Source organism: Anopheles moucheti, chromosome 3 (assembly GCF_943734755.1).
Source record: "Anopheles moucheti chromosome 3, idAnoMoucSN_F20_07, whole genome shotgun sequence".
Taxonomy (NCBI): Eukaryota; Metazoa; Arthropoda; class Insecta; order Diptera; family Culicidae; genus Anopheles; species Anopheles moucheti.
The window spans coordinates 25,799,168-25,811,845 of NC_069141.1; the positions used below are offsets into that span (position 1 = coordinate 25,799,168).

The 12,678-nt window shown below is 42.8% G+C and overlaps 2 protein-coding genes across 4 annotated transcripts in view; both read right to left on the reverse strand.

The window, feature by feature from the left end:
• Positions 1-229: 229 nt before the first annotated feature.
• Positions 230-4,192, reverse strand: LOC128301426 (protein cup). Its single transcript, XM_053037897.1, has 3 exons — positions 3,553-4,192; positions 2,869-3,286; positions 230-2,785 (listed from the first exon to the last, which is right to left on the reverse strand). The coding sequence occupies exons 1-3, from the start codon at positions 3,641-3,643 to the stop codon at positions 1,402-1,404; spliced, it is 1,893 nt and encodes a 630-aa protein (XP_052893857.1). The 5' UTR covers positions 3,644-4,192; the 3' UTR covers positions 230-1,401.
• A 501-nt stretch (positions 4,193-4,693) lies between these two features.
• The window catches only part of LOC128305429 (cytohesin-1), a 53,166-nt gene continuing 45,181 nt past the window's right edge, over positions 4,694-12,678 (reverse strand). For 2 of the 3 annotated variants that reach the window (XM_053042867.1, XM_053042865.1), the window contains 5 exons: positions 11,373-11,459; positions 11,164-11,282; positions 10,972-11,083; positions 10,609-10,858; positions 4,694-4,871 (listed from right to left, as the gene is read on the reverse strand). In XM_053042867.1, coding sequence (XP_052898827.1) covers positions 4,759-4,871; positions 10,609-10,858; positions 10,972-11,083; positions 11,164-11,282; positions 11,373-11,459 — 681 coding nt within the window. In that variant the 3' untranslated portion in view covers positions 4,694-4,758. Of the gene's footprint in view, positions 4,872-7,360; positions 10,859-10,971; positions 11,084-11,163; positions 11,283-11,372; positions 11,460-12,678 lie in introns of those variants that run through there. The other variant, XM_053042868.1, reaches the window with a different exon arrangement.

Here is a 12,678-nt window from a genome sequence, read left to right on the forward strand (position 1 = left end):
ATAAAATAATCCTATTCCTACGTTTGTTTACTATCTACATCATCCACTTGATTGGAATCACTGTTACCGTTATTGATGCAGATGTCCTTAAATGTTCACCTGTGATTTTGTATTCTCCTTTCATTTTATTTTCCTTTTCCTGTTTTAATTTGCATGCTAGAATTTTAATATGTACTCTTTTGATCTTTCTCTTAATGTTAGAAACAAGCAAAACAAGCACCCACCATCGTAAACGCGCACAAATAATCATTTTTATTAGAAATTGAAAGAAAAAAAAATTAAATCCATCCACCTGTGCCTAAACGAACCAAAACCACTCACAAACACTTTCGATTTTTTCAAAATATGATGCTCCAACCCAACACTTCCAATCCTGTTTGCAGTGATCGTCAATACTCAACACTGTTACAAGTTTTGCCTAACATTGTCGAAGTGATCAAAGGAATATAAACGTTACAAACTCCTGCGCTTCTCGCTGTTTTTGCATCGATCAAACATGACAAATTGTTATACATTTACTGAGAGTTTTGTTAGTAGAGTAAATAAACAACCTGTCAGAAGAAAGTTGGGACGTAAAACATGTTCCATTTCCTAGATGTCAGTTTCCGTTTCGTACTGACACTATCCGTGATAAAGGAATAGACGTGAGTTATGTTAACAAATTACAGTATAACGAGATTGCCTAACCGATCGTATACGTATACGAAACTTGATTTCTCCTGGTTCAAACATTGCTTTTGTGGTACATAAAGGTGAAAATTAATATATTAAAATATTACACCGTGGAATTTGCACGGAAAATCGTCCCTTGTTGGCGTCTCGTGTACCCAAACATTATACCGGGAACATAATCGCAGAGCACTTTCTATCGGCTCTATTAACACAAAACATTAAACTTTTCAACGAGCAGCAGAAGATCAACTGTTTCCAACTATTTCCGGCACTAATGAAACAAAGGGCTGCAGTGTCGATTTGCAAAAACTATTCTCCTGATCGTTATGATGCTACCCAGGCACCAAACGCTTTGTGAACTAAGGTTCCTTGCTTTCGCTGTGTACAACAAATTGTTTTAAACATCTAACATATTTTTGCCAAATTTCCTTTTACCAAAAATACACATAACACAAAGAGACAGGCTGTGTAGAGTGTGAGGAGTAGTACTTTATAAAATTAAAGGAGAAATTCAACAATTGATAATTAAATCACACAACATCTGCGGTCAGAAGAGTGCGAGTATGGGGTGGGGGGTGGTGTGGAATTAGTAAATAATAATTCCAAAATGAAGCATGAAAGTAGTATAAAATCAAATGCAAAATCTTTCGATTGGGTCCATTATCTTGCAAGCGATTAGAGGCCAATACAAGCAAACTGCTATACATATCCGTGAACGCTCAGTGTGTGTTAGTAGCGTCTGTTTGAAGGTCTCATTTGGCCACGATTGCCTCCAGCAAACAGGGAAGCACCTCCAACCGAGCCCGGTTCATTTCTACCATCCACACCACCGTGCTGCTGTCCATTACCTGCCAACGCGGACAAACTGCGCTGTACGTTGGGACAGATCGACTGAATAAGCTGCTGTACAGCCGGTTTCGGTTCCTGACCGCTCTGCTGCTGCTGCTGCTCCAACAAGTACCGGCTCTGTTCAGCGATTTTCTTACGCAACAATGCCTGCTTCATGATCGATTGCGTGTGTTGCTGCAGTTCGGCCTGCGTTGGGATGCGTTGACTTTGCTGCCCACCGGCAAAGTTAGACGAAGCGGCCGCAGTTGCATTCTCGAGCGAACATTTCTTCAGCAACATTTGACGGAGCGTTTCCGTCTCTTGGCAGTTTTGGAGAAGCTGCAGCAAGTACTGTTGCTGGTGCTGTTGATAATTGCGTTGGTTCTGGGCGGCCAACATTTCCAACAGCCGCTGGAATGACTTAGCGTCACCGGCGGACGGTGTTGTGGAAGTGGCAGTCGAACCGGTGGAACCTCCGGGGAAGAACGATTCAACACCGGCAGGAGGATGCTGAAGTGATGACATGGACAAACGTCCCGAACCGGCCTGCCGGTGCTGATGTGGCTGCGACGAATTGCTGTAGTGATGGGTGTTCCGATCGAGTGCAAAACGGACGTGATGTTGCTGCTGATGCTGCTGGGAGTAATGATGCTGGTAATGATGTCCTCCTCCAGTAGAGTTCGGCCCGGAAGGAAGTCCACCTCGATGGTAGTACTTGTTCATCCGGGAACTAGTCGAATCTCCCGAATCGCCCAGAATCGAATCAAACTTCATGAGTTCCTCAAAGTTGGAAACGTTCACTCCACCACCGGAAGAGCCGGAACATCCCACCGCGTTCCCGGATAGCTTCCTTCCATGCCCGCTGTTATTGTTCATGTCCTTCGTCGGAGTGCTGCGAGCCGGTGGTGGAGAACCATTGTTTGAGGTGGACACACTCTCGCCATCGCCAGCACCACCCGAAATGTCATGCCGGTTGCCACCACCATGCTTCGGATGCACGTGTTCATAGTGTAGCAGCTCGTCGAAGAAGACGCCACGCTGTTTCCCGCACGCCGGTGATGTCTTCAACGATTCCGCCACCGTACGGCTTACGTCCTCATCGAAACCGCGCAATTCGATCGTATCCAGGCGGGAAGTTGGACCAGCGACTACCCACTCCGGTTCCTCTTCGATGATCGTATCCTGAAGGCGCATCGCACCATTATGTACGCACGGGTCGCTTGCGTTGTAGCTCTTCACGATCACGTGATGGTTCCGGTTGCTAAACTCATGATTACGTCGAAATCTGTGTGACAGGATGGTTGGGAACAGCAAATAAATACCACTGGGTGCTGGGATTTCGCAATTTGCACCGACGATGTATCTTACCTTGGCGGATTGAAGCCATTGTCGCGTTGACGATCGTTCGGTTTGCGACCGTACGCACCACCGCCACCACCCAGGCCGAGTTCCTCATCGCTACCGCTCACCCGGCGTACCCGGTCCTGGGTGAAACCGGTGCGGCTCCAGATCGGATACTGTGCCGTGCGCGGATCGTCGATTGCCCCCGGGCGTCGATGAGAGAACGGGCTCTTTCTGAGGGCCAGCAAATGGGCGACCGTGTAGCGGATCACGTTCGCGGCGGCAGCGACGTTGAAGGAACAGGAAGCCATCAAGGACGACGGATGCGGCTTTGGTGTCGCCGTCGACGATGCGTTCGTCGTGGTTAAATCCTCTTCGTTCAGTACGATGGCCGGCAAACCGCAGCTAAGTATAGCCGGATCCAACTCTTCGAGCGATGTCATATCTATGAGAACCAAAATCACACAACCCGCCCGCAAGTGAAATGATGAAACTATGCTAGCAAAATGGCGGCATCAGAGATGATGAGGTGGCACTTGCTTCGTACTTACGCAATAATACCACACACCAAATTAATCGCAGCAGGCCATAAATCCAACTACACAGCACTTCTGTCATATCAATCCAGTACTGACACACACAAACACATACCCATATGACATACAGGACAAACAAAAAATATGCTACAACCCGCTGGGACAGCACACTAACCTGATTCGATACGCAGCTCCGAACAATTTTCATATTGTTCACCGTGGCGCAACGACATTGTCGTTGTGTCCGAATTGACGAATTTCATCATACCCGTAATTACACTCGGTTCTCTCCTTCCAATGCAACTTGATTTGCAGAGAAATGCGCCTAAATATCCACCTGTGTGTTGCGTTTACCAACGCTAGTACTGTTGTACACGAGTGGTCGAGTTGCTGTGCTTACGCGAAGACTAGGTTCAACGAACTCTGCTCTCCTATCGACAAGATGGCAACGAACAGGTGTGGTTCTTGCCAATTTTTCTTCTAACTTTTGAATATAATAATTTGTAACAGTTTAAAATCGATAGCACACTGATACCGCGATTAACGTGCCGAAAAGGATGAAAGGGAAATGCACCAGTTAAATAAACGAAACTAGCACGCGCGTCGTGCGTACGTGCAAATCTTTTGCGGGCAAAAAACGGCAATTAAGTTATTAAAGGGGGAAAACACTTTACAGCACTATGACGCGGATTAAAGGATTGCTACTACTACGCGAGCGCTAACTCTGAACTTAAACACAACTTGAATATATTCGGCTTCTTTAGGAAAGGTTATTTTTTCTAAAACTTTAGACACTCGAGGCCTGCCGACGCGATCACCTGTTTAACTTGGAATGATCTTACCATTTGAGCTGATGTGCGTTCTAGGAGGAAGGTGTTCCGTATCGTGAGTGCGGATCTAATCCGTTCCGAGCATCCTTTTCGGGTTCGATCCGATCCAAATTTGAATTGGCACTAGTTGACGGTTAATTTCAATTTTATACATGAATTCGTATTCGGTGATATATTATTATTTATTACTTTTTCAAGCTTTATTGGATTGGATGGACATGGAATATTTATAGACCGTACCAAAGAGTCTGGGAGATTGTTTGCTCGTCAGATGCTACTGGCCTAGACTCCAAATGATAAAATAAATTATATCAACCCTAACAGGCGGATACGAAGAGGGTCACTATTTAAATGTCGTCCGAAAAATTCGCTAGAAATTATTCATTTAGTTTAATACACACGGTACTACTTACCATACGCAAAGTACACTATTTCATGTTTGAATTTGTTAAGAAAAGATTGTTTTACCTAGTCAAAATGCTCATTTATATTGTCTTTATTTGTTTGCTTATCACAATGTGTGTTTGGCCCCACAAATCCGCAGCTGGAAGCTAGAGCGGCATCAGATGATAATCGTTGACGGTCGTACGCTGACGTTGGAGCGTTTTACGTTTGGCACAGAACAGCCCGCAACTGAACCACTCGAGAAATGTAGCGAACGAGTCTAGAAATGGGGTAAATTAACATGTTTAACCTTCCTTCCACTAGAACCCAACACTTCACGGTTACGGACGAACTGGAAAGCAAAAGCGCATCAATTGTTCTTGCTTATGTTGCTGATGCAATGAAATTGTGTTGAATAGCAAGATGACCGATTCATACAAATAGATAGGTTGATAGAAAAGCAAATTAATAATTATTTACTGCCGCTGTTAGTGATGATGTTTTGACAAAACATTTGGAACATAAAACATTTTTAAAATTAATCGAATAACCACAGGTTGTCATTAGCAACATAGCTAAGCATGTGGCCCTGGATGTGTTCATCAGCAAACCCTCCTATATATTCACCAGCTGGAACGAATTAGCAGTTGAAACAATAATCGCATTACAGCACCCATAGCAACAGGTGGATCTGTGTTGCAGTGCAGTGTTGTCAAACACAAGCAAGGACATGAGTTGGGTAAATAATTAGTTAAAATTCACACACAGAAGCGAATCCGATCCGATGTTGACCGCTAGCACCGGATAATGATTTTAGATTTAACTGTAATACTGGGTGATACAATCAACAGGCACACAAACAAGGTTTTAGATATTCGAGTATTCGCTGTAAAACCACAACTGCGTTTATCATATTTTCCACACGTACAACTTCACTTCAGCGTTAGTACAATATTACGGAACTGTTGCACTGCTACTGGTCCTGAACTGGGCACATTCTTGAGTGTTTCCTAAGTGTAATCCCATTTTGATTATGATGGCAGTAATGCGTAATGGAAAATTAATATATTATTTTGCAAATTAAACCAATCCTTTCACCCTGATTAACAATCAATTGCCTCTTTGGTAATTGATTTTGTAATAAATGTGCTGAATTGCCTAACTCGAAAGCTTCCTAGTACGTGAACAGAAAGAAACGTTGTTGCTAAACTATTCTTAAAACATGCTACTCACTCATTAAGCTTACAATCACAAACATTATCCTATTTAATGGGGGACTTTCTGTTCTTTTGCGTGACACTGTTCAATTGAGGTTTCTTATTTTTTTGCTACTTTCGATGCTCTGTTTCGTTCATGTGTTTCAAACTTTGCTTGTTCTATCCTAGCTTTCTGTTCCATGTTTCCGTTCTGTTACAATAAGGAACTTGCTGCTATCAGTAACTTTTCACACGTTAAACCAATTTCTTTCCCGTTTTTAGATATAATTTTCGCATGCGAAAATTACCCTATTAAATTAGGATGGTTTTCAATTTTTCTGCATAATATTCCAATGTAATAAAATTTCTATTGTATCGTTTTGATTGTAAATAAAAGCTTTTAAATATTTAACCATAAGATCGTTAGTAAAACTTTGTTTTTGTCACACTTTCATTACCTAAAAATTCCCAACAATTTTTTTTGTATACACATAAAACACACAATTAATTTACTGGGAGTTCATTCCAAAGCTCGGAAATGGAAGAGAGGCGCAACTTTATAATCGGTTGCACACGCACAATCACATAATTTACAATGATAAAATAATGCTGCCGATTCCCTCCTTCCCTATGATTTACACCGTGACACTAATTGTCCCTTCCAAAAAAAAAAAACTAACCTCGTGGTGGAAAATGGACCCGAGAGACGGCAAATGCAAAATGAATGTTATGACCAACAGCACCGAACTGGGTCAATAACGGAACCAACGCAACACGTTCCCTTGTGCCTGTTGGTCAAAATGGGACACATTTGATTGTCCGTTCCAAGTGGGTGTGGGTTTGGAAAGGATAAATCAAACTGAATGCCACAGCAGTTAGCACAGCCAACAGGAATGGCGGTGGCGGTGCTCTATCAGTGGAAAAAAAACATTTTCAAAAAATAAAATAGTGAAATGAATGTTTAAATGAGAAACAGATACATTGCGTGGGGTGCGTTTTGAAAAACGGAGATGCAAAAAAAAAGTTATAATACCCACCCCTAGATGCATCTGCAGGGCCGATGCAACGAGGGACATTTAATACACACACACACACACACACAAAAACACATACACGAACCAACTTCATCAGTAACGATCCGCTTCCGAATGGTGCGAATATTCCCCAGTATCCGGACTCGATTTCGATTTCCCAAAAACCGGGCTAGACGATAGAGGGCCGATATTGGCGAAAATCGAGTACACCAAACCAGATGAAAATCAATTTAAATTGAATTAATTCATATTGCACCACACACGTGTGCTTCCCGTCGCCTTTCAGTGCCGCTTGTTTGAAACAGGACAATCCGGATCGTGGGAGACGGTTTTAAATATCATTTTAATTGTGCCACGGGCAGAGCAACAAGAATGTCCGTACTACGAGGCGAGGCTTAAAAAAAAATTCCCAACCCGATCCAACGGGTGTCTCAGTAGTCTTTCGATCCCCGGGGAGTGGTAGGAATTTTATTTCTTCATTATAGTTTTTGCACTAAAAAAATAACAGCAGGACCTCATCAGACCTCGCATTTGCCATTGGCATTCGGTCCACCACCGACGGGTGCCAGTGCAATCGATGCAGTTCTGAACGGTAACAGCACAACACCCGGCGGTAACTATCCGGGATATGAGCGAGTGTGTGTCTGTGTTTCCCGCTTGTTAGTCTTTATTTATGCTCTTTTTTATTATCGAATTTCAATCATCATTATCGAATCGATCGAAAGAGGGATGGGCGAGGGGGCACCTATTCATTATCGTATTATTCGATTTTTCTCTACTCGATACGATCTGCCCTCCCCAGGATCGAACCGGATGCACTCTCGGTGGAATGTTTCCAATTTCCATTATCTGACGTGTGAAATGATTTTTGGAGGAACGTTTCCAGCCCGCACCACAGGGTTTCCACCACTTTTCACGACAGTTCGCTCCCAGGCGGTGTCGATCGATCCTTGTCTTATCAGTGTCTGCTGGGAAATTAACTTTCATGCGATGTAGTACGCATCAAATTAAAAACATTCCTACCAACACGAACTGGAACGGCTCCGAAATGAAACCGGAAAAAAAAACTACATCTCGATGGCAATGCCTACGTGGTTAAGCTAGCTTAGTGAGCAGAATACTTCAAAATTAAACCCGTTCAATCAATCGTTCTTTCCTTTGGTCACTAGCGCCGGGCAAATTATCCAGCGGAAGGACCGCGATACAACAAACGCGAAAGGCATGTTGCAACAACTATTTGTAACAAAAAAAAAAAAACAAAACACACACGCGCGATTCACATTCTTCGTCACACTTCTTCATGTTCAACCAATAAATTCAGTACCGCATTACAACTACATGCTATAAATTTAGCCTACAACACGGGTTCGTCGTTCCCGAAGTTCTCCATTTTCCAACGGTTCCAATCCTGGCTTGATGTTTTTTTGTTATGTCCCTACAGCATCGATCCATATATGTTTGGGGTCTATATTTTCTCTCTCTCTCTCTCTCTTTCTCTCTTTTGTGGCTTTTACTCTTTACAATAATGCGCGACAACGATGCATTGGGTCGAGTAGAGTTGAGTTGATTGAGTTTACACGAGTTAATAATTAAGGGAGAGGGCCTCCTACCAATTAGACGAGGGATATATGTAGATCGTTGCATTACAAAACCGACCGATGGGATAGGATTTTAATTTGAGATGCTTTCTTTTGTACGCGATGCAGACACTCGGCGGGGTTTTGGAGAAGATTTCGGTGGCGTTGGCGTATAAATAAGCGTTTCCGCAAACAAAAGAGCACGCGCAATAAATTCGGGACGAGGCTGCATCGTCGTTGGATTGGGAATGCCGCGTTTGGGGATGATATTTCGAAAACTCAACATTCACTTATAGTACAGCGTGGAACGTTGGAGTTGTTTAAATGAGGGTCACACCTTGCAGGCGATGATACTGTGTAGCATCTCTTACGATATAGGTCTACGATTGGTTCTGAGGAGAAGCGCCTTTTGCGAGCATTATTATTAATGTTTATACATGCTATTGTGTGTCTTTGTGGCACTCCAATACATCACTTATGCTGGTATCCGTTTGCTATATGCTAATATCTTTGAGGATGTTTTGCCATGAAGAGTATATCTGACTTGCTGCTTTGGGTTATATGTGGACAAGGGTTTCGATTGTGAATGTTCAATCTCTTGTGTAGTAAATGTGTAGTGTGTAAAGTAAAGTTTCGCCCATTCGCGTAACTGTTGACTAACTAAAGAAACAAAAAAAACTGACCAACTGGCCCATGAGGGGTTCGGAAACTGGTTTGGAACTTGGAAAAAATAAGTTCTAGAGCATTTTTACGATAAAATATACAATTTGAATAATTGAACGCAACACAACAATGCTCGAGTAAAAATGTACTGAGGGTCGATTAATCTGGTGCTGACTTACACCTCGAACACGCGCACATCTAGTAACTGCTAACTGAACTATCTGACTGATATTTACAACTATGTGAGTGTTCTTGTTGCACGACGCTATTGTTTCTATTGCTCAAAACAAAACATTTTCACTACATTTATACCGTTCTCTCAGTTTCTCTCTCTCCACTCGCTATTATCATCATGATCACAGTTACGATCCACCGCCGGATCGCTGTCAAGTTCGCACTATATCCTTGCATATACAATTCAACACACGGTGCACCCTCTTCTTCTCTTACAGCCCGCCATGGATGGGGTTGGGAACGGAGAAACTCACACACTGGAAGCTAACTGGACAGGTAAACAAAAATACTGTCCAAAGAACACAAGTTAAAAACATTCCACAACACACACAGAAACGGAGCAAAATCATCCGATCTGTAGTGCGCGACAGGAAGGAAGATAGTAATTGTTACCCTTTCGCTAACACAGAAACCCAACGGCAATATGACAATTAAACTAAGCTCTGACACTACCTAAACATATCAACTGCACATTACTTTGATTAACTAACTTTCAACTAACTAACCTAACCTTTGAACAAACGAACGAACAAACAAACAAACACGTACGATCATTTTCTTCATTGTTGGCCCACGATTGTTACACGGCTTCGCAAAGCTTCCGGCACGATCAACACTGGGAAGGGCACGGAACATTTACACACAGGCAGGCACACGCACGCAATACACTGGCAGGCAAAAAGACAAACCGTGGTTATTTACCGCACAAAATACAATCAGCAAAAAACAGAAACTCGACTAAATGATGCTGTTTCCTAGCGTCGAGCAAGCGTTACAGGCGTTACGGTGCGTTAATAGAGACGAAAAGCACGATCCAAATGCAGTGCCGATCGGGTGAATGGATGTCACGCGCATTACTGAATGTGGCTTTATGTGGGGGGGAAACATTTTTCTTTTTCTCACTTAAAATGTATAGCCTAATGGTTTGTTGCTTTCTTTAAGCACGTTTACATTTGAATTTATCATAAAAATGTTTGCATCTTTCACGGTTCCTTCATCATTCGATCCACCAGCAGCCTTGTTTAATGTTTAGTTTCGTTTTTTGGTAATTTAGCGATTGTTTTAAAATGTTATGCTTATTCCTCACACGTTTTGTCTTTTCGTTCAACTTTTTCTTCTATTTGCATTATGGAACTGTGGCTGATGAGAACATTTTTTGTTGCTGTTATGTTTCGTTTGTTTGTATGCACGTTTTGTTTTTTGTGTGTATGTGTATGCATGGCGCTATTTGTTGTTTTGTTTGTTTTTGAGGGTGCCAAATTTTGTAGTAGACTTTTAGTTTTAGTTCTTCAAACAGGACAGCGCTAACTAACTTTTTGCCAGGGCTTTCTTTTTCCTTTGTACTAGAATGTCGTGGAACGGATTGTGGCTGATCGACTGGTTTAGGCGGCTGATCCACTCCTGCTGTTCCTCCTCGGTCGCGGCAGACATTCGGTAGACGGTGTGCTTACCTTCTACCACCTTGCCCTCACTGTCGGTTTTGCATGCCTTGATGATGTCCGCGCCGCCGCTTGCATGCAGCTCGAAGCAGTGCGGTTTACTACGGTCCGTTACCTCGCGCACCTGTCACAGAAAAGAGGAGAAGATGAAAAAAAAAACAAAAATATGAAAACATTGTGTGAAAAAATAAGGAAATTTGTTTTGAATGATAGCTGGAGACACGATTGGACACATACCGCAATGTTTTCCAGTGGAATAATCCCCCTCGGTTCCTTGTCGGTGGTGTACTCGAAGTAGTAAAGACAGTTATCGTTCAGGATGAACCATCTTCGTTTCCACGATTTATATCTGCAAATAAAGACAAACCCGGCAAAATTGAATTAAAGCTCACCGGAATGTGCATGCGTTTGCTGATGGTATTCTCTTACCTTCCACCCTGCTTCCATAGCCATCCTTCTTTGTCCGGATTGAAGAAGGTATGCATCAGATCATTACCATCGTCCTGAGGTATTTTAAACGGTTCTGCTCGTATCGACTCATACAAGGACTGGACAACAACAAAAAAAATGGACAGCAATAAAAGAAGAACAAACGTTACCGCTATTGCACAACATGATCGACCATTTAATCTACTAACCTCCAACAGTTCGCGCGGTAAATCGCCCCCATTGTTGATACCACGGTTCATCGAAATGAACTGTTCAACCGTAGGCTTCTCTTTGACCTGGAAGTGAATAATAAAACCAAATGAAAAAAAAAGTTCGATGAATGTTAAATTTCATTCAATGACTCATTTAATTCACGCATCAGGCGGCTGCAAGTATGCGTTTGAAATGAGGGATGCACTCGAAGAACTGCATTCTACACACGCACTGGTATTTCTAGACAAAACCTGTATCTGCATGGCACGGTGACCAACATCAAAGAGTTCAAAGTTCCATTTGAAGTGGAAACCACCTCGTAACCGAATGCTTCATATATCACTTTTCCCCGGTCACGCAATAGGGATTCAGGATGCAATCGACCGATGATATCATTGATTAGCTTACGGCTGCGACTGACAAACTCATTGGGCAATGATGTTATAATTTAGCTAAGCGTGTTATGCCGATTCCCAAATCGGAAGCTGTAACAATCATTTCCGGAAAAACGACCATAGCTGGCGTTCGTTTGATGTTGTTCCAATTGGCTTGAAAGTTCAATGCACGCCACCATTAACGTACCCACCCGCGTACGGGGTTTTAATCAGTTCCAGAATCGGCAGATTGGAAATAATTACCAACCAACCAAACGCACAGTTACACAGGCATCCGAGTGCAGTAGGTCAGGTGATGATGCATTTTAACTCATAATCGAAAGATATGTTGATCAGGATATTGGGTTAGCCGTATTTTTTTTTTTACTTTGTTTGCAGTCCTCACATATAAAACAAACTGCCCTCGAGCTGGTGCTGCATAGGCATTGGTAGTAATTTACGCGTCGACAAGTCGTGGACTACGTTAATAAGCCAGCGTGAAATGTAACATTAAATTTAAATGCGTGCAAAAGGATGTGCCGCACTGAGGGGATAAAAATGGGACAGCATCCTAATCGTACCATCCCGATGCACCTAACGTGTGCACCGATGCGCGGATGTGAGTGCATAATTGTGCAAACGGGTGTACATAATGCCATATTTTCCATTCCACCAACCACCAAACAAAACGCTCCTGAACTAGCTTTGTTCCCTCGGCCGTGTTCGCAACCCGAACCACAAAGAACACTCTCAGCAAAAGGGGTAATCATCGTTTATCGTGGGACCGAACGGTCCCATCGCTGGGATATGATAATTAAATTCCGACCCGTTGCTACATAAACCTTGTGCCCTTGCTGGTGGGTGATGTAGTTCACGCCTGCAGTAATGGTTCGGAATAAACTTTCGGAAAACCCTATTGATCGTATCG